Source organism: Bos javanicus, chromosome 13 (assembly GCF_032452875.1).
Source record: "Bos javanicus breed banteng chromosome 13, ARS-OSU_banteng_1.0, whole genome shotgun sequence".
In the NCBI taxonomy this organism is placed as follows: domain Eukaryota; kingdom Metazoa; phylum Chordata; class Mammalia; order Artiodactyla; family Bovidae; genus Bos; species Bos javanicus.
Window position 1 is genome coordinate 29,670,308 of NC_083880.1, and position 20,024 is coordinate 29,690,331.

Below are 20,024 nucleotides of genomic sequence, written 5' to 3' on the forward strand. Positions count from 1 at the left end.
TCACTGGTGCTGAGCAGTGTGATCCAGAGCTACAGAACAAGGGAGGAGTGATTGAGAGCAAATCTTGTTGGGCTTTGGTGGTTTTTACTCTGTAAAATGGGAAATCATTGCAGGATTAGGAGAAGAGAAATAACATAATTTTATAAGATCAAGTCTATTGTTTTGCTGCGAATAGACTGCAGGGGACAAGAGAAGCCTGTTGGAAACTACTGCAATACCAGAAGGGGAAAAGTGATGGTGGCTTGGGCTGGATGGAAGCAGTAAAGCCAACAGATTTTGCAGATGGATGGATATGTTGCTGACAAATAGCAAGAGAAAATGGACTCTAGTGACCACTTACTGAAAGTGGGAGACCATGGAAGGGGAAGAATTAAGCATGAGTGTTTGGAGGGTAGTTGTTTTGGACAACCATATGGATGTTGAGTAGTGCTTTTCTTGTGGCTCAGCTGGTAAAGAATCCGCCTGCCATGTGGGAGACCTGGGTTTGATCCCTGGGTTGGGAAGATCCCCTGGAGAAGAGAAAGGCTACCCACTCCAGTATTCTAGCCTAGAGAATTCCATGAACTGTATAGGCCATGGGGTAGCAAAGGGTCAGACACAACTGAGCGACTTTCCCACACATGGATGCTGTATACACCTTGGAGTTTAGAGATCTGGATTAAGGAAATAAATTTGAGAGTTGTAAGTAAAGAGGCAGTATTTTAAATACAATAATGAAGGTAATGTTGGAAAAAATAATTAAAGCTATAGATGTCATTTATCATAGGTTTACTGGTGGCTCAGACGGTAAAGTGTCTGCCTGCAATGCAGGAGACCTGGATTCGATTCCTGGGTTGGGAAGATCCCCTGAAGAAGGAAATGGCAATCCTCTCCAGCACTCTTGCCTGGAAAATCCCATGAACGGAAGAGCCTGATAGGCTACAGTCCATGGGGTCACAAAGAGTCTTCACTTCTTCTATGCTCAGCTCTATGGATTGGTTAAAGAGGTGGGACAGATAGGAGATATTTAGTATCAGGGACCTGAAGCCCAGTGGTCTCTATTCCTTGATCGGCTTTTTTAGGGAATGCTGTCTGTGACTGATGCAGTGGCAAGTGACACAGTCCTCTCTCCACCTCTAAGGGGGGTTGAGACAATTGCAAGGCTCCATCCAGAGACCCGCTTTCAAACTCCAAACTGGGCCCCGCCCCCACGCACTTGCGCACAAAGGCCCGTTCACAGTGGGTGGGGCCTGAGTGAGTTCAAAGGGGCCTAAGTAAGCTGCGAAAGGCGTTGCCAGGTAAAGGAAGCGTTGCCAAGGCCGTGACAGTTGGCCTCTGGGTGGCCCAGCCCAGGCCACGGATCCCGAGTGGAGAGCACGAGCACCGCTGGGCTCGCTTGCAAGCTCCTGGGCGGGGCGCCCCGGCCTCTCAAGGATGGCTGAGCGAGGGTTACCCCTGCGAGCAGGACCCAAGGGTGAGAGGCCCCATTGCGGAGGGATGGGTGCGCCCTCTCCGAAGCCATCCAGGGTCCACCCCTTCTTCTTCAGGGTACCTGAGATTTGTCCGCCTCCCTCCTCTATTTTCTCATTTCCTCTTTTTATGGAAGGGTCTTTAATTTCAACTCCTCGTGGTTTCCAGGCGGCCCTGTGCCCCCTTTGTCTTTAGGGGTCGCGATTCTGGGGCTCCTTTTTGAGTTCCTCCTGCAGGGCGACCATTTGATCCCCAGTGTTGAGGACACTTTCTCCATCCCAGCCTTCTCTAGGCAGATTTTGCCTTACAGACGTGATTGCTGATTTCTGGCAGGGAAAAAAAAAAAAAGTTTGAGGGACCAGAGAAGTCACATTAGTCACCTTGCAGGGTCCCCGAGAAGAGGGGCTTTATGCTGCAGAGGTACACAGCACACCTGGACGATGGATCACCAAGGCTCGGACTCTGGGAGCCAGTTTTGTTGTTCAACTGAACACCAACAACTTTGGGAACTGTGAGAAATTTAGAGGTTATCAAGTGACTTACTAGTTAAAGGGCCCTTCTGCCGTATCCTGCCTTGTCTAGGAACAGAAAAAAATAAAATGGGCAAAAAAATGGGAGATTAGCCTTACTGATGACTCTTGGAGTTTGAAAAGTAAAAGCACTTTTAAAAGCGAGAAGAAGGTGACAGATGTTTGCACAGAAAGGAGTTTGACAGTACATCAAATGCTTCTTCTGTTAGATCTGAGTCTCAGATTGTCAGGGAATTAATATTAGTTGGATTTTTCAATACCCATGTAAATCCTAATACTGTTTAATAAAATCTGATCTTTGCATAGTAGGGAGGCATTGCCATTTCCTGTGTCTCCAGATACAACTTAGTATTACAGAGGTGAAAAGTATTTCATATCAGTTATTTTTTGCTACAGCTATCATTAAAACTTACAAAGTGCTAAAGTTACCAGCAGAATTAGTGCAGTCACTGAAATTCTGAGAATCACTCAAATCTTTAAGGAATTTTAAGTTGATTTTTTCCTATTTTTAGTTTCATTCTGTTTTTAGTAAATACAAAGCTGTAAGAAGGTTTCGCAGGTGGCACAGTGTAAAGACTCCACTTGGCTTTAACATCATAAGCATTCATTGTTATAACTGAAATACAAATTCACTTACAGGATTTACTTTATTAGGTCTGATTTTAATGTATTTCAGCTAATAGAACCATACTGAAATAGAAAAATGAATTCAAGGAATCATGGTGAGAATTCTGGGCACTATTTTCATAAATGACTATAATATATACTGATACATAATAATTATAATATTAAAATGTAATATACATATATAATATGTACTATAAAATATTATTGTTCACTGTTCAGTCACTAAGTCATGTCTGACTCTTTACGCCCTGTGGTTTGCTGCACACCAGGCTTCTCTGTCCTTCTCTATCTCCTGGAGTTTGCTCAAACTCATGTCCATTGAATCGGTGATGACATCCAACCATTTCATCCTTTGTTGCCCCCTTCTCCACCTGCCCTCAATCTTTCCCAGCATCAGGGTCTTTTCCAATGAGTCAGCTCTTCACATCAGGCAGCCAAAGTATTGGAGCTTCAGCTTCAGTCCTTCCAATGAGTATTCAGGGTTGATTTCCTTTAGGATTGATTGACTGGTTTGATCTCCTTGCTGTCCAAGGGGCTCTCAAGAGTCTTCTCCAGCACCACAGTTCGAAAGCATTAATTCTTGGGCATTCAACTTTCTTTATGGTCCAACTCTCACATGCGCACATGACTACTGGAAGAACCATACATAACTTTGACTATATGGACCTTTGTGATGCCTCTGCTTTTTAATACGCTGTCTAGGTTGGTCATAGCTTTTCTTCCAAGAAGCAAGCAATTTTAACTTCAGGCTGCAGTAATTTTGGAGCCCACTAAAATAAAATCTGCCACTGTTTCCATTTTTCACTATCTATTTGCCATGAAGTGATGGGACTGGATGCCATGATCTTGGTTTTTTGAATGTTGAATTTTAACCCAGCTTTTTCACTCTCATCTTATATATAATAAATACTAAATGAATGATATTTTTGGGTAATAAGTAGCTGAGAAAACAAGTGCAAGATTATGTCTTTGAAAAATTGGCTATACAAGTTTGATGACTATACAGTTACTTAAATGAGTTGAAAATTTATTTTCAGAAACTTTTTTTATTTAAAAATTTTTTAATATAAATTTATTTATTTTAATTGGAGGCTAATTACTTTACAATATTGTATTGATTTTGCCATACACTGACATGAATCCACCACAGGTGTACATGTGTTCCCCATCCTGAACCCCCTCTCACCTCCCTCCCCATCCCATCCCTCTGGGTCATCCCAATGCACTAGCCCCGAGTACCCTGTATCATGCTTCGAACCTGGACTGGCGATTCGTTTCACATATGATATTATACATGTTTCAATGCCATTCTCCCAAACCATCCCACCCTTGTCCTCCCCCACAGAGTCCAAAAGACTGTTCTATACATCTGTGTCTCTTTTGCTGTCTCACATACAGGGTTATCATTACCATCTTTATAAATTCCATATATATGCGTTAGTATACTGTATTGGTGTTTTTCTTTCTGGCTTACTTCACTCTGTATAATAGGCTCCAGTTTCATCCACCTCATTAGAACTGATTCAAATGTATTCTTTTTAACGGCTAAGTAATACTCCATTGTGTATATGTACCACAGCTTTCTTATCCATTCATCTGCTGATGGACATCTAGGTTGCTTCCATGTCCTGGCTATTATAAAGTGTTTTTTATATAAGTGCTGCGATGAACATTGGGGTGCATGTGTCTCTTTCAATTCTGGTTTCCTCGGTGTGTATGGCCAGCAGTGGGATTGCTGTGTCATATGGCAGTTCTATTTCCAGTTTTTTAAGGAATCTCCACACTGTTCTCCATAGTGGCTGTACGAGTTTTCATTCCCACCAACAGCGTAAGAGGGTTCCCTTTTCTCCACACCTTCTCCAGCATTTATTGCTTGTAGACTTTTGATAGCAGCCATTCTGACTGGCGTGAAATGGTACCTCATTGTGGTTTTGATTTGCATTTCTCTGATAATGAGCGATGCTGAGCATCTTTTCATGTGTTTGTTAGCACTCTGTATGTCTTCTTTGGAGAAATGTCTGTTTAGTTCTTTGGCCCATTTTTTGATTAGGTCTTTTATTTTTCTGGAATTGAGCTGCAGGAGTTGCTTGTATATTTTTGAGATTAATTCTTTGTCAGTTACTTCGTTTGCTATTATTTTCTCCCATTCTGAAGGCTGTCTTTTCACTGTGCTTATAGTTTCCTTTGTTGTGCAGAAGCTTTTAAGTTTAATTAGGTCCCATTTGTTTATTGTTGCTTTTATTTCCAATATTCTGGGAGGTGGGTCATAGGGGATCCTGCTGTGATTTATGTGGGAGAGTGTTTTGCCTATGTTTTCCTCTAGGAGTTTTATAGTTTCTGGTCTTACGTTTAGATCTTTAATCCATTTTGAGTTTATTTTTGTGTATGGTGTTAGAAAGTGTTCTAGTTTCATTCTTTTACAAGTGGTTGACCAGTTTTCCCAGCACCACTTGTTAAAGAGATTGTCTTTTCTCCATTGTATATTCTTGCCTCCTTTGTCAAAGATAAGGTGCACATAGGTGTGTGGATTTATCTCTGGGCTTTCTATTTTGTTCCATTGATCGATATTTCTGTCTTTGTGCCAGTACCATACTGTCTTGATGACTATGGCTTTGTAGTAGAGCCTGAGGTCAGGTATTTTGATTGCTCCAGTTCCATTCTTCTTTCTCAAGATTGCTTTGGCTATTCAAGGTTTTTTGTATTTCCATACAAATTGTGAAATTATTTGTTCTAGCTCTGTGAAAAATACTGTTTGTAGCTTGATAGGGATTGCATTGAATCTATAGATTGCCTTGGGTAGTATACTCATTTTCACTATATTGATTCTTCCAATCCATGAACATGGTATATTTCTCCATCTATTTGTGTCCTCTTTGATTTATTTCACCAGTGTTTTATAGTTTTCTATATATAGGTCTTTTGTTTCTTTAGGTAGATTTATTCCTAAGTATTTTATTCTTTTTGTTGCAATGGTGAATGGAATTGTTTCCTTAATTTCTCTTTGTTGTCTCATTGTTAGTGTATAGGAATGCAAGGGATTTCTGTGTGTTGACTTTATACCCTGCAAATCTACTATATTTATTGATTAGCTCTAGTAATTTTCTGGTGGAGTCTTTAGGGTTTTCTATGTAGAGGACCATGTCATCTGCAAACAGTGAGAGTTTTACTTCTTCTTTTCCAATCTGGATTCCTTTTATTTCTTTTTCTTCTCTGATGGCTGTGGCCAAAACTTCCAAAACTATGTTGAATAGTAGTGGTGAGAGTGGGCACCCTTGTCTTATTCCTGACTTTAGGGGAAATGCTTTCAATTTTTCACCACTGAGGATAATGTTTGCTGAGAGATTGTCATATATAGCTTTTATTATGTTGAGGTATGTTCCTTCTATTCCTGCTTTCTGGAGAGTTTTTATCATAAATGGATGTTGAATTTTGTCCAAGGCTTTCTCTGTATCTATTGAGATAATCATATGGTTTTTATTTTTCAATTTGTTAATGTGGTGTGTTACATTGATTGATTTGTGGATATTGAAGAATCCTTGCATCCCTGGGATAAAGCCCACTTGGTCATGATGAATGATCTTTTTAATATATTGTTGGATTCTGTTTGCTAGAATTTTGTTAAGGATTTTTGCATCTATGTTCATCAGTGATATTGGCCTGTAGTTTTCTTTTTTTGTGGCATCTTTGTCAAGTTTTGGTATTAGGGTGATGGTGGCCTCACAGAATGAGTTTGGAAGTTTACCTTCCTCTGCAGTTTTCTGGAAGAGTTTGAGTAGGATAGGTGTTAGCTCTTCTCTAAATTTTTGGTAAAATTCATATGTGAAGCCGTCTGGTCCTGGACTTTTGTTTGCTGGAAGATTTCTGATTACAGTTTCAATTTCCATGCTTGTGATGGGTCTGTTAAGATTTTCTATTTCTTCCTGGTTCAGTTTTGAAAAGTTGTACTTTTCTAATAATTTGTCCATTTCTTCCAAGTTGTCTATTTTATTGGCATATAGTTGCTGATAGTAGTCTCTTATGATCCTTTGTATTTCTATGTTGTCTGTTGTGATCTCCCCATTTCACTTCTAATTTTGTTGATTTGATTTTTCTCCCTTTGTTTCTTGATGAGTCTGGCTAATGGTTTGTCAATTTTATTTATCTTCTCAAAGAACCAGCTTTGTTGATTTTTGCTATGGTCTCTTTTGTTTCTTTTGCATTTATTTCTGCCCTAATTTTTAAGATTTCTTTCCTTCTACTAACCCTGGGGTTCTTCATTTCTTTGTTGTCTAGTTGCTTTAGGTGTAGAGTTAGGTTATTTATTTGACTTTTTTCTTGTGAAACTTCCCCTTAGCACTGCTTTTGCAGTGTCCCATAGGTTTTGGGTTGTTGTGTTTTCATTTTCATTCATTTCTATGCATATTTTGATTTCTTTATCTCTTCTATGATTTGTTGGTTATTCAGCAGCATGTTGTTCAGCCTCCATATGTTGGAATTTTTAATACTTTTTCTCCTGTAATTGACATCTAATCTTACTGCATTGTGGTCAGAAAAGATGCTTGGAATGATTTCAGTGTTTTTGAATCTACCAAGGCTAGATTTATGGCCCAGGATGTGATCTATCCTGGAGAAGGTTCTGTGTGCACTTGAGAAAAAGGTGAAATTCATTGTTTGGGGGTGAGATGTCCTATAGGTATCAATTAGGTCTAACTGGTCTATTGTATCATTTAAAGTCTGTGTTTCCTTGTTAATTTTCTGTTTAGTTGATCTATCCATAGGCGTGAGTGGGATATTAAAGTCTCCCATTATTATTGTGTTATTGTTAATTTCCCTTTCATACTTGTTAGCATTTGTCTTACATATTGTGGTGCTCCTATGTTGGGTGCATATATATTTATAATTGTTATATATTCTTCTTGGACTGATCGATCCTTTGATCATTAGGTAGTGGCCTTCTTTGTCTCTTTTCACAGCCTTTGTTTTAAAGTCTATTTTATCTGATATGAGTATTGCTACTCCTGCTTTCTTTTGGTCTCTATTTGTGTGAAATATCTTTTTCCAGCCCACTTTCAGTCTGTATGTGTCCCTTGTTTCGAGGTGGATCTCTTGTAGACAACATATATTGGGGTCTTGTTTTGTATCCATTCAGCCAGTCTTGTCTTTTGGTTGGGGCATTCAACCCATTTACACTTAAGGTAATTATTGATAAGTATGATCCCGTTGCCACTTACTTTATTGTTTGGGGTTTGAGTTTATACACCCTTTCTGTGTTTCCTGTCTAGAGAAGATCCTTTAGCATTTGTTGGATAGCTGGTTTGGTGGTGTTGAATTCTCTCAGCTTTTGCTTGTCTGTAAAGCTTTTGATTTCTCCTTCATATTTCTATGAGATCTTTGCTGGGTACAGTAATCTGGGCTGTAGGTTATTTTCTTTCATCACTTTAAGTATGTCCAGCCATCCCCTTCTGGCCTGAAGAGTTTCTATTGAAAGATCAGCTGTTATCCTTATGTGAATCCCCTTGTGTGTTATTTGTTGTTTTTCCCTTGCTGCTTTTAATATTTGTTCTTTGTGTTTGATCTTTGTTAATTTGATTAATATATGTCTTGAGGTGTTTCACCTTGAGTTTATCCTGTTTGTGACTCTCTGGGTTTCTTGGACTTGGGTGATTATTTCCTTCCCCAATTTAGGGAAGTTTTCAACTATTATCTCCTCAAGTATTTTCTCATGGTCTTTCTTTTTGTCTTCTGGGACTCCTATGACTTGAATGTTGGAGCATTTAACATTGTCCCAGAGGTCTCTGATGTTGTCCTCATTTCTTTTAATTCTTTTTTTTCCTCTCTGTTTCCTTTATTTCTACCATTCTATCTTCTACCTCACTTATCCTATCTTATGCCTCCATTATTCTACTGTTGGTTCACTCCAGAGTGTTTTTGATCTCATTTATTGCATTATTCACTATATATTGACTCTTTTTTATTTCTTCTAGGTCCCTGTTAAACCTTTCTTGCATCTTCTGGATCCTTGTCTCCAGGCTGTTTATCTGTAACTCCATTTTGTTTTCAAGACTTTGGATCATTTTCACTATCATTATTTGGAATTCTTTATCAGGTAGATAAAGACCAATCTTTTGTTTGGTTTGGTGGGCATTTATCCTGTTCCTTTACCTGCTGGATATTTCTCTGCCTTTTCATCTTGTTTATATTGCTGTGTTTGGGGTGACCTTTCTGTATCCTGGCAGTTTGTGGTTCCTCTTTTTTTTGGAGATTCCTCACTGTGGGTGGAGTTGGACAGGTAGCTTGTCAAGGTTTCCTGGTTAGGGAAGCTTGTGACAGTGTTCTGGTGGGTGGAGCTGGATTTCTTCTCTCTGGAGTGCAATGAAGTGTCTAGTAATGAGTTATGAGATGTCAATGGGTTTGGTGTGCCTTTGGGAAGCCTGTATATTGAAGCTCAGGGCTATGTTCCTGTGTTGCAGGAGAATTTGTGTGGTATGTCTTTCTCTGGAACTTGTTGGCCCTTGGGGTGGTGCTTGGTTTCAGTGTAGGTATGGAGGTGTTTGATGAGCTCCTATTGATTAATGTTCCCTGGAGTCAGGAATTCTCTGGTGTTCTCAGAATTTGGACTTAAGCCTCCTGCCTCTGGTTTTCAGTCTTATTCTTACAGTAGCCTCAAGACTTCTCCATCTATACAGCACCGATGGTAAAACATCTAGGTTAACGATGAGAAGTTTCTCCACAGTGAGGGACACCCGGAGAGGTACACGGAGTTACATAGGGAAGAGAGGAGGGAGGAGGGAGATAGAGGTGGCCAGGAGGAGAAGAGAGGGAATCAAAAGGGGCGAGAGCAAGCTAGCCAGTAATCACTTCCCTATGTGCTCTCCACAATCTGGACCCCCTCAGAGATGTTCACAGAGTTATACAAAGAGAAGAGAAGAGAGAGGAAGGAGACAGAGGTGGCCAGGAGGATAAAAGGGGGAATCAAAAGGAGAGAGATCTAGGCAGTAATCAGTTCCCTAAGTGTTCTCCACAGCCCAAAACACACGAGATTCACAGAGTTGAGTACAGAAGAGAAGGGGGAGGGAGGAGATAGAGGCAACCTGGTGGAGAAAAAGAAGAGTCCAAAGGGGAGAGAGCAATCCAGCCAGTAATCTTGCTCCCAAGTAAAAATGGGTACTGAAGATTGGGTTCTTAAAGGTACAAAATTGATAACAAATACCAAAAGCAAAGATTAAAAATCTAGAGTAGAAGTTAGATTCTCAAAAATACAATATTAAAGAAAAAAAACAAAGTCACAGAAATTATAAAACAAAACTATATATATATATATATATATATATGAAGTTTGCTTTAAAAATAGGGTCTTTTTTTTGCAAAGTAATAGTAGGTTATAAAAATGAAAATTAAAGGAGTAATAGAGGACTTAAAAAGTAAAAAAAAAAGTTTTAATTAAAAAATGATAGTAGTAAAAATATGTCCAGAACTTTCTCTGGTGGTGTTGTGGACACTGTGGGGTCAGTTCATTTTCAGATAGTTCCTTCAGTTCAGTTCAGTTTAGTTCAGTCGTTCAGTCGTGTCCGACTCTTTGAGACCCCATGAATCGCAGCACGCCAGGCCTCCCTGTCCATCACCAACTCCCGCAGTTCACTCAGACTCACGTCCATCAAGTCAGATGCCATCCAGCCATCTCATCCTCTGTCATCCCCTTCTCCTCCTGCCCAGCTCCCAGCATCAGAGTCTTTTCCAATGAGTCAACTCTTCGCATGAGGTGGCCAAAGTACTGGAGTTTCAGCTTTAGCATCATTCCTTCCAAAGAGATCCCAGGGCTGATCTCCTTCAGAATGGACTGGTTGGATTTCCTTGCAGTCCAAGGGACTATCCAGTGTCTTCTCCAACACCACAGTTCAAAAGCATCAATTCTTCGGTGCTCAGCCTTCTTCACAGTCCAACTCTCACATCCATACATGACCACAGGAAAAACCATAGCCTTGACTAGATGGAACTTTGTTGGCAAAGTAATGTCTCTGCTTTTGAATATGCTCTCTAGGTTGGTCATAACTTTCCTTCCAAGGAGTAAGCATCTTTTAATTTCATGGCTGCAGTCACCATCTGCACTGATTTTGGAGCCCAAAAAAATAAAGTCTGACACTGTTTCCCCATCTATTTCCCATGAAGTGATGGGACCGGATGCCATGATCTTCGTTTTCTGAATGCTGAGCTTTAAGCCAACTTTTTCACTCTCCACTTTCACTTTCATCAAGAGGCTTTTGAGTTCCTCTTCACTTTCTGCCATAAGGGTGGTGTCATCTGCATATCTGAGGTTATTGATAGTTCCTTGACCCAGCTTATACTTTCAAGATCTATAGGCCCTTTCCTACGTAGTCGTTGCTAACTGCAGGGTTTTAATCTATTGCACCTGTCACTTCCAAAGCGATTCCCTCTGTTCATTTTAGCTTCTTCTGTTTGCTGGCCTCTTCAGTGTCTAATTTCTGCCCTGACACAAGGGGGTGGTGGTGGTCACTTATTTAGGCTCACTTGTTCAGTCGTGCTGCAGGGAGAGAGGAACACTGCAAACAAATACCACTGGCATGTGTGGGGAGTGCTCACAATGTCTCGGCCACACTGGGTTTGCCCCCGCTCATAGCATGTGTGCTTTCCCAGTCTATACTGTTCAGGCTCTAGGTTGCTCTGCTGGGAACTGTCTGAGGCAGGCCCTGGGTTGCATGCACTTTCCAGGTCTAAGCTGTTCAGAAATAGGTTCTTGGGTACTCCACAAAGGTGCAGACTTGGTTGGGCCTTCATTTTGTGTCCTTCCCAGGTCCGAGCAGCTCAGGTAACCAGGTGCTTGGTGAGCGCAGTCGCCCCAATTGGGGGCTTTGACTTATTGCCTCCCCCATCCCTGCTGCTCAGTTTTCTGGGTGTACAACTGGCGCGCCTTCTCAGGTGTGCCATGTGTCTCTTCTGGGGAGCTGATCTCTGGCTGTGACCCTCCCAGTGGATGTTGACTATCCAGAATCCCAAGAAGTCTTGGTTAGCAACGAAGCCTGCTTGTAGGTTGGTAGATGATGCCTCTCTGGGGCCACGATTGCCCTCTTCTGGCTCTGGCTGCCCTCGCCTGCTTGTCTCCGGTGGGGGATGGGCTGGTCCACAGTGGGCTAGCTCTGCTCAGTCCTTTGTTCTGTGAGCAGGCCTGGCGGTGTCTTAGGTTAGGGCTTTTCAAGGGATAGCTATCCCACAGTTTGGGTTGCTATTTCTAGTTAGTTCTCTCAGATTGCCCTTGGGGCACTCAGGCCCGGTCCTTACCCTAAGCAATGCAGCCCCCGCCTCCTTGTCCAGTCCACACTTGCTAGTGGCAGATGCGGGTGTCTGCGCTGCTTCTCTGCTGGTTGTTGCTGTTAGGCATGTAATCTGTGGGTTTTAATTATTTATTTATTTTTCCTTCCGGTTATGTTGCCCTCTGAGGTTCCAAGGCTCGCCACAGACTCCCCGGTGAGAATGTTTACTGGTGTTTGGAAACTTCTCTCTTTTTTAAGACTCCCTTCCTGGATGGATCTCCGTTCCTACCTCTTTTGTCTCTCTTTTTATCTTTTATATTTTTTCCTACCTCCTTTCGAAGACAATGGACTGCCTTTCTGGGTGCCTAATGTCCTCTGCCAGCATTCAGAAGTTGTTTTGTGGAAATTGCTCAGCGTTCAAATGTTCTTTTGATGAATTTGTGGGGGAGAAAGTGGTCTCCCCCTTCCTATTCCTCCGCCATCTTAGCTGTCTTGCTCCTAAGTTGTTTTAAAATCAGTGATCTCAGTACCAGGACAGAGAGATAGCTTTTACCAACTGCATAGATAGTCCATCTTCTCACACCAGAGCACAGTGACCTGAGTTACTGGCCTGCAGTGAGTGGCATGTTTCTGAACAGTTAAGAAAAGAAAAAGGAGGAAACCATTGCTTCCCCATAAGAAGAAAAGGAAGACTGATCTTACATTCCCTTTTTAGGGAAAAAGAGGGAGATAAAATTTTGAATATGATTAAATGAAATGATGGGAGGATACTTTGGCAATCTCCTGAGCAGTTAAAAATAAGAGAGTGAGGGGTGGCTTCCCTGGTGGCTCAGTGGTAAGAATCCACTTGTCAGTACAGGAGACACAGGTTCAATCCCTAATCTGGGAAGATTCCATGTGCCTCGGAGCAGCTAAGCTGGTGCACCACAGCTATTGAGTCACCTGGGAGCCACAATTACTAAACCTATGTGCTGCAGCTACTGAAGCCTGTACACCCTAGAGACCATGCTCTACAATAAAAGATGCCACAGCAATGAGAAGCCTGCACTGCAACGAGAGAAAAGCCTGTTCAGCAAAGAAGACCTAGCACAGCCAAAAACATAAATAAATAAAATTAAAAACAAAAGTAAGAAAAGGATTTCAGAAATGTGTAAACTATTACTTGAAATGCCAGAATCAGTCTGCACCATTTAAGACATCACTCCAGGATTGACTTTATTTCCAAAATAGAAGATGAATCCTTCTTACTTTTTGAATTGAATGTTTAAAAAGCTAACATATTTAATGGGATTCTTAACTCTAATTTTTTAAAAATCTAGTTTTGTTCATTCTTAAAGGGGTTTCCCAAACTGTCACTACTGTGTTATGTAATAAACTTTTTTTTTTTTAACATCCTTCAGAAATACTTAGTAAGAAGACCTGTGTAGCCATGGCTAATTCTGACGTGAAACCAAAATCAATAAGTCGTGCCAAAAAATGGTCAGAAGAGATAGAAAATCTGTACAGATTTCAACAAGCAGGATATCGAGATGAAATTGAATATAAACAAGTGAAGCAAGTTTCTATGGTAAGATTTATGCCTCTACAAATCTGAACTCCAAATGAATCTGTTAGAGGGTGAAAAGCACTAAAAAATAAAAACAAACAGAAAACCCACCACCAATAAAGCACTAGAGAACACTGAAAGGGAATTCTATCCCAACCCCCTGATTTTATTGATAAAGAGACTAAGGTTCAGAAGAATGATTTTCAGGTAGACTGCAGCAAGAGGTCTCAGCACAGAAACATTAAGAATTTTCTAGCTTTTACTGAGCAACTGTGCTGTGCCAGACAAATCCTTTATGGTAGGCCATAAAAGCCTGAGTCTCTTTCTCTCACTATGGTGAGGGTTCTGATAAGATAAATTCTCTTATCAGATATTCAGTTTTTTTCCTTTCTGTATTTTTTTATTTCAACTGCAAATTATATGCTTAGTCACTCAGTCATATCTGACTCTTTGCAACCCCATGGACTGTAGCCTGCCGGCCTTTCTGTCCATGGTGATTCTCTAGGCAAGAATACTGGAGTAGGTTGCCATGCCCTCCTCCAGGGGATCTTCCCAATCCAGGGATCAAACTGGTTCTCTTGCATTGCAGGTGGACTCTTTATCAGTTGACCTACCAAATTCTGTCTTAAGCAAAAAAATCTCCTGACTTTGGCTGTATACTCCAGGCTTTCTTGAGAGAGTGGAGACATGGTTTTGCTTTTCAAAGACTAGACAAAATCTAGATATGGCCCTAATTTATTATGTGTTTTTAAAAATTCATTTATTCTACTGAATATGGGGAGACTGAGTTTTGAGGAATATTATAGAATATGATATAGTATTCATAAATGTATATTAGGTTTTAGAGTTGATATTACCACAAAGTGTTTATTATTGTTTATTTTCAAATTGTTTTATTATTATTAACTATTTTTCGAGACTCATTCATGGGCAGGTTTTTCAGATCCCCTTATTCTTTTTCTTTCTTCATTCTACTTGTTGATCTCCACTCCACATTTCCTAAAAAACTAGACAGAAAAAAATGATGAAGGCAACACAGAGCTAAAGTGTAATAGACTCTTTTGTTTAATGGATATTAACTTAATAGAGAGTATTAGCAGTGGTGAGGTATAAAATTTAAAATACTGATCAAATGAGGATTTGACTGATGACTGTGACCTTCCCATATCCATTTTTTTTCAATTCTAGTAGCATTTTACACTTTGGTCCACATTACCAAAAGGGAGTTTTCATTACTTTATTATCTGTGGCTTTTAAATAGGCAAAACACAAGCATTAACATTTTACTGCAGGTCAGAAATAAGCTCCATATACCTTGCCTTCACACTGGGATGCCTGCCCCTGAAAGGTAAATAAGACCCAGGGACCTACAGGCACTCCGGCACCTACACCACCATTCCAGAAACTGTTGGGACTGAGCTCAGAGATATCAGATTTAAGGGAACACGAAGAACACCTTTAAAGAGGAAGTCCCCGAAAAGCACCTGAGGGATTTGTGTGTGTATGTGTGTATAATGAAGGGAAGAACACCTTTATCCATTGAATGACTTGACAATTACAGAGACGTTTTGTATTTCACTTCCGTGTATATTTTTTGGGTACCTGCCTTGTACCAGTTTCTGTGCCAGAAGCTTTAAAAAGATAAATATAAAATCAAGTGCCTGAGCTCAGGAAATTTAGTGGGTAAGTGGAAAGAGTACAGACTGTGAAATCAGTCTGCCCAGGCTTTACATCCTGGCTCTCCTCCTTGGCTGTGTAAGCCTGAACAAGGTTAATGCTTACCTTGCCGAGCTCAAGTGTAAAAGGGCCTGCTTTGGAAAAATGTCTCAGAAATTAAATGAAATCAAGCATTGGAAATACCTGATTTTGTGGTGCTCATTCATTCATTGAGTGAATGGTGTTTGGTGAATGATAGCTCTTATTATTCTTGTATCTTGGAGTGGAAGGTTAAATAGTGACAAATAGTGAAAACCTACGTGAGTGAAAATATATGCCCCCCCCAAAAAATTAGAGGAAGATAAAAATTTCTTCCTTTAGAGACAATCTTCCAAAGGGCTTTGTTCCTCAAGAGTCACTTGCAGTGGGCTGTAGAGAATGGACAGGATGATACCCAAAGGCTTCCTTTGATTGGCAGTGGTCTGAAGGGCTTGGGTGATGGTCTTTGTTCTTATCTGAAGTACATGTCCTTATAGACACTATCAGTACTGACTGATTTCCTGCCCAAGGAGAGCTGACTTGAAGACTATATTAACCCCCCAACCCCATCCCCACCACCACTCTCTAAGGAATGAAGTTTTCCTAGGTTGAATGGGAGTGATGGGTAGAAAACCAAGAAGGAAAAATTATGAAACAGCAAAGGGTTATAGAAGGGAAAAAAAGCCTAGAGGTTGATGAGACAAAACCAATATAGCTACTTGGAGGCCCCTCCTGATTTCCAGGGACAAGGTAGCTGGAAGCAGGACCTTGGTCCTTGTCTTCCTTGAAGAAAAATTCAGCAGAGAGACTGTGAAGCACATAAAGTGTTTATTGGAAGCAAAGAACCTGTAGAGGAACACCCAGGCGGGCTCAGAGTGAGCTGTACCCAATAGGGGTGGCTTAGATCGCTGATATGGGGGGCACTCGCCTGGCTTATCTCTGACTAGCCACCTTGTTTGTGCCCACATTTGGTCTGACTCAAGGTCCTTCGTGGTAGATGTGTGTGCATCTCTCACCCAAGATGGATTCCAGCGCAAAGATGTCTGGGAGGTTGGCAGGACATACTGTGAGCTGGTGGCTCCTCCCTCTTTTGTCTCCTTCTGAGACTGATGACCTCCTCTGTACATGTGTCCAGCTGGGAAATCCCCTTGACCACAAGACTGAGAAAAATGGCGTCGCTTTGTCTTCTGCCCCAGTCAGGGCTCTCGTCCTGCTGGTCTTACCTCAAAGTGTCAGCGGGAGAAGTGGCCACAGCTGCTCAGCCTGGGCCCATCTGTCTCCTTCCTCACTCCACATGAAGTGCAGTGGGTAATTCTAAAGCAGTGGCAGTCTACCGCTTCACTGAATGAGGTGGTTGGGGGACCCTAGTAAATGAGAGAACCTGCTGTTGGCCTCAAGAGAAAGAGAGCGGCAATGATGTCTTGAGAACTTCTTTCTTTCTCCACTGAGGGTAATGTAAACCACGAAGTCAAGCAGGCTTGACCTAAGTGATGGAAAACATTGCTTTTCTCTGTGATGTACCTGTCAGAGAGCCTGCCAGGGTTCATCGGATAGGCTGCTACCCATTCTTGCTAACTCCTAAATAAATGAGATGACAGGAGAAAGCAAAAATACATTGTTAGAAAATAAAAGATATGTATTTATTTATATTCATGGAGCTTTTGTACTCCAGTTTGGAAGTTGTGATTTATAAGTCTGGAGAATGAGTGGCTGCCAGTAGAGATGATGTTGAAGAACAAGACTTGGTTTTGAATGCCATGAACACAAAATCCAAATAATTGGGTTTTGACAGTGATGGAGTAGACATCACACCATCCAGAAGCAACATATCTAACCAGAGCAGAAATGCACTGGCCTGAGCAAGAAGGTATAATGTGAATTCACAGAGGAAGGGGAAAAAAAAGGTCCAAACTGAATCAAGCCAAACAATCAAGTAAGCAAACCAATATGGCAAATGAGAAAGACTAAAGTGGAGAAGCTAAGAAGAGGTTGCTGAAGACTCTGTTCATGATCTCAGATTTCTATGAAAACGAGCTTCAAGGTGTGCATGTGAAATATGGACATGAAATACACATTCACCTTTAGAGACATTCAGTCTAGCTTCTTCCTGTTGCCTGGGCCTAGCCCTAATTCCCTCCTTAGGTATTATTTTCAGAAGTTAGTAAGCAATAATGCCTAAAATCATTTGTATATATAAGAATAAAGTTTAGATTATTCTGAATGTTTTATCTTGGCTGCAGAGTAGAAACTTAAATCTAGAAATTGGGATCTAGGGAGAAGCTTTGAACTAGTCGTCCTTCAGTATAAGGTTACAATGTACGACAAGTGTGTTGTGTGTGTGTCTATGTGTCTACAAGTGTAAGACATCACTAAGAGCTCTGTTTGGTGTGACTTGCACTTTTAAATGTTTGATAGTGAACAATTATATGGAAGGACCATTACAATATTTGTGTTTTGGTTTTGGATGTACAGGTAGATCGTTGGCCAGAGACAGGATATGTGAAGAAGCTTCAGAGAAGGGACAATACTTTCTATTACTACAACAAACAGAGGGAGTGCGATGACAAGGAAGTCCACAAAGTGAAAATTTATGCTTACTAGCCTTTCTTCTCAGTATTACTTGTCGTGATCTTTTTAAAAAATCCGTTGTTTCATTTGACATCATGTAAGTGTCACTTTACAAAATACCCCCAAGTGCAGACTCCAATGGAATGTTTTGAGACACCAAAAGTTGGTCTCTGGTAATCATCTCCTTTTGTTCTAAAATATAACTGCAGTAGCATGCCACTGATGCCCGCCTCAGTCTGGTTCTTCCTGTTTTAACTGTGGTAATGTTAACAGCTGTGCAGGGGAAGAGAAAGCCCCCCCCCCCCAGGAAACCACTCAAGTGGTTGTGTAGAGGTTAGGCCCACCCCCAGCCCCCCAGCCTTTACCACTTCACTAGACCATCACTTTGAACTGCCAGATCTGCATTTTGTGGCCTGGGAGCTTTCTCTTGCCTCTAGATTCCTTTGCTTTTCACTGAATTGCCAAGAAATGATGGTCCCTGAGGCAGACAGGTGCCAGCCACCTGCTTCCTCTAGAGGAACGTTTATCTCCTGAGGTTAATCTCCAGTCACATGCCACAGTATCTCACTGGATGACATAGGCAATTGGTTATCTCCCTTCCTCACCCCTTCTCCCACTGCCCTGCTGGTCCTCTTTGAGTCACTTCCTTGGACTTGAAACCTTGTCCTGGGTCAGCTTCTGGGTAACCCTTGAATCACCACCACAGAAAATATGTTCCAGTGCTTCCTTTAATCACTGCAGAAATAGCCGAAGTACAAGGAAGGCTATTATCCTGGGAGACTTAAGAAGTGCCCCCAGATCAGTGAGTCCTGAGGACTTTGAATTTAAATAGATGAAAGATAGCCTTTTATTGTAAATTTTTGTCACTGGGCTTCCCTAGTGGCTCAGATGGTAAAGAATCCACCTGAAATGCAGGACACCTGCGTTCAATTCTGGGGTTGGGAAGATACCCTGAAGCGGGGCATGGCAACCCACTCCAGTATTCTTGCCTGGGATCCCCTGGACAGAGGAGCCTGGTGGGCTACAGTCCATGGGGTTGGGAAAGAGTCAGACACAAATAAAGCAACAGCATGCATGCATGCACAAGACTTTTTATTTGTCCCCATTGATAAGTTCTGACCATTAAATAGATTTCACATCATGAGCTTGATAGCTTATGGGTGAACGATGTTGGATACGTTGGATCTCTGAAGAATAAGATTTAGCTTGGGACCAGGGACCAGGCTTGATCACTCAAGAGCTTATATGTAGCAGTTTTCTTAAAGTATAAAAAGGGACAGAGAAAGCTTCTGACGTAGACATCAGAAGAGGGGCGGGGAGTGGCCCCCTTGCTAGTCTTAGCAAGGGAGCTATATACTTTTTCAGTTGGTTATTACAGTAATGAAAAGAATGTCTCAAGGTTGTAAAGGTCTTATCAGACCCACTCCCATAATATACATTTTACGATGACAGAATTAGTCAGAAGGTTCTCAAGAAGGAGAAACATGTCCTCAAGCAGGATACAATGTTATATTAACTATGACAAAGCAATGTAGAAAAAAAATGTGTCCTTATCTCCTCCGTGGGGACCCCAGACTTCTTATCAACCAACCCAGGAACTGACTCTCTCTCAAGCTCATATTTATCAATTCATTCAACTCCAGGTCCCCTTTCACAGAACTATGTTTCCTCATGAAGCTCCATTAGTTTTCCTCAAAGTTGTGCCTTTTCAGAACAGATACATGATGGAAAGGATAAACAGACTAGCAAGCCTCTTGTATGCCTTTCACATGCTGCCTGGTGTCATCTTATTTACCACTTGTGTCAAGTCATGTTTCTGTACCTCTCTGGTCAGGATCACAGTCTATCATTTTCCAGATTTGACAGACCACTAGGTGCTGAGCATAGGAGGTCTTCTGAACCTGATAATGCTTTTTAAAAAATTTACCATGGTAGAATAATTGACCCCAAAGACAGCCACATCCTTAACCCTGGAACCTGTGGGTATGGCACCTTACCTGGCTAAAGAAACCCTGCAGATGTGATTAAAAAGAGAACTTGATATAGGGACATTAACCTGGAAAACCTCAGCAGACCCCATGAAATCACCCAGGTCCTTAAAGAGGGCAGCAGGCAAGTCAGAGTCAGAGGAGATGCGATGAAAGAAGCAGAGGTCTGAGAGAGGTAAGGCAGAAGCCAAAAGCCCCCCAAAACCACATAAAGCCCCTAGAAGCTAGAAAAGGCCAAAAATTGATTCTCTCCTCCTAGAGTCTCCACAAGAAACACAGCTCTGCAAACCACTTGGTTTTGCCAAATAAGACCCCTTTTAGACTTCTGGTTTCTAGTCCTGTAAGAGAATAAACTCATGTTGTTCCACACACCAGT

The 20,024-nt window shown here is 41.3% G+C and overlaps 1 protein-coding gene across 3 annotated transcripts; it reads left to right on the forward strand.

Moving 5' to 3' along the window:
• Window positions 1-1,231: 1,231 nt before the first annotated feature.
• On the forward strand, window positions 1,232-17,883 carry MEIG1 (meiosis/spermiogenesis associated 1). 3 transcript variants are annotated; one of them, XM_061436104.1, is made up of 4 exons: window positions 1,284-1,453; window positions 8,570-8,691; window positions 13,252-13,418; window positions 17,565-17,883. In XM_061436104.1, the coding sequence occupies exons 3-4, from the start codon at window positions 13,281-13,283 to the stop codon at window positions 17,691-17,693; spliced, it is 267 nt and encodes an 88-aa protein (XP_061292088.1). In that variant the 5' UTR covers window positions 1,284-1,453; window positions 8,570-8,691; window positions 13,252-13,280; the 3' UTR covers window positions 17,694-17,883. The 3 variants fall into 3 exon arrangements, with proteins under 3 accessions (XP_061292089.1, XP_061292088.1, XP_061292087.1); XM_061436105.1 differs by lacking the exons at window positions 1,284-1,453; window positions 8,570-8,691 and adding an exon at window positions 1,232-1,277; XM_061436103.1 differs by lacking the exon at window positions 8,570-8,691.
• The last annotated feature ends 2,141 nt before the right edge of the window (window positions 17,884-20,024 follow it).

Coding starts and splice junctions, on each gene's coding strand:
- MEIG1 (XM_061436103.1), top strand. CDS start 1,414: ATGGCTGAGCGAGGGTTACCCCTGCGAGCAGGACCCAAGG. Junction 1,454..13,251: donor CCTGCGAGCAGGACCCAAGG/GTGAGAGGCCCC, acceptor AACATCCTTCAG/AAATACTTAGTAAGAAGACC. Junction 13,419..17,564: donor AAGTGAAGCAAGTTTCTATG/GTAAGATTTATG, acceptor TTGGATGTACAG/GTAGATCGTTGGCCAGAGAC.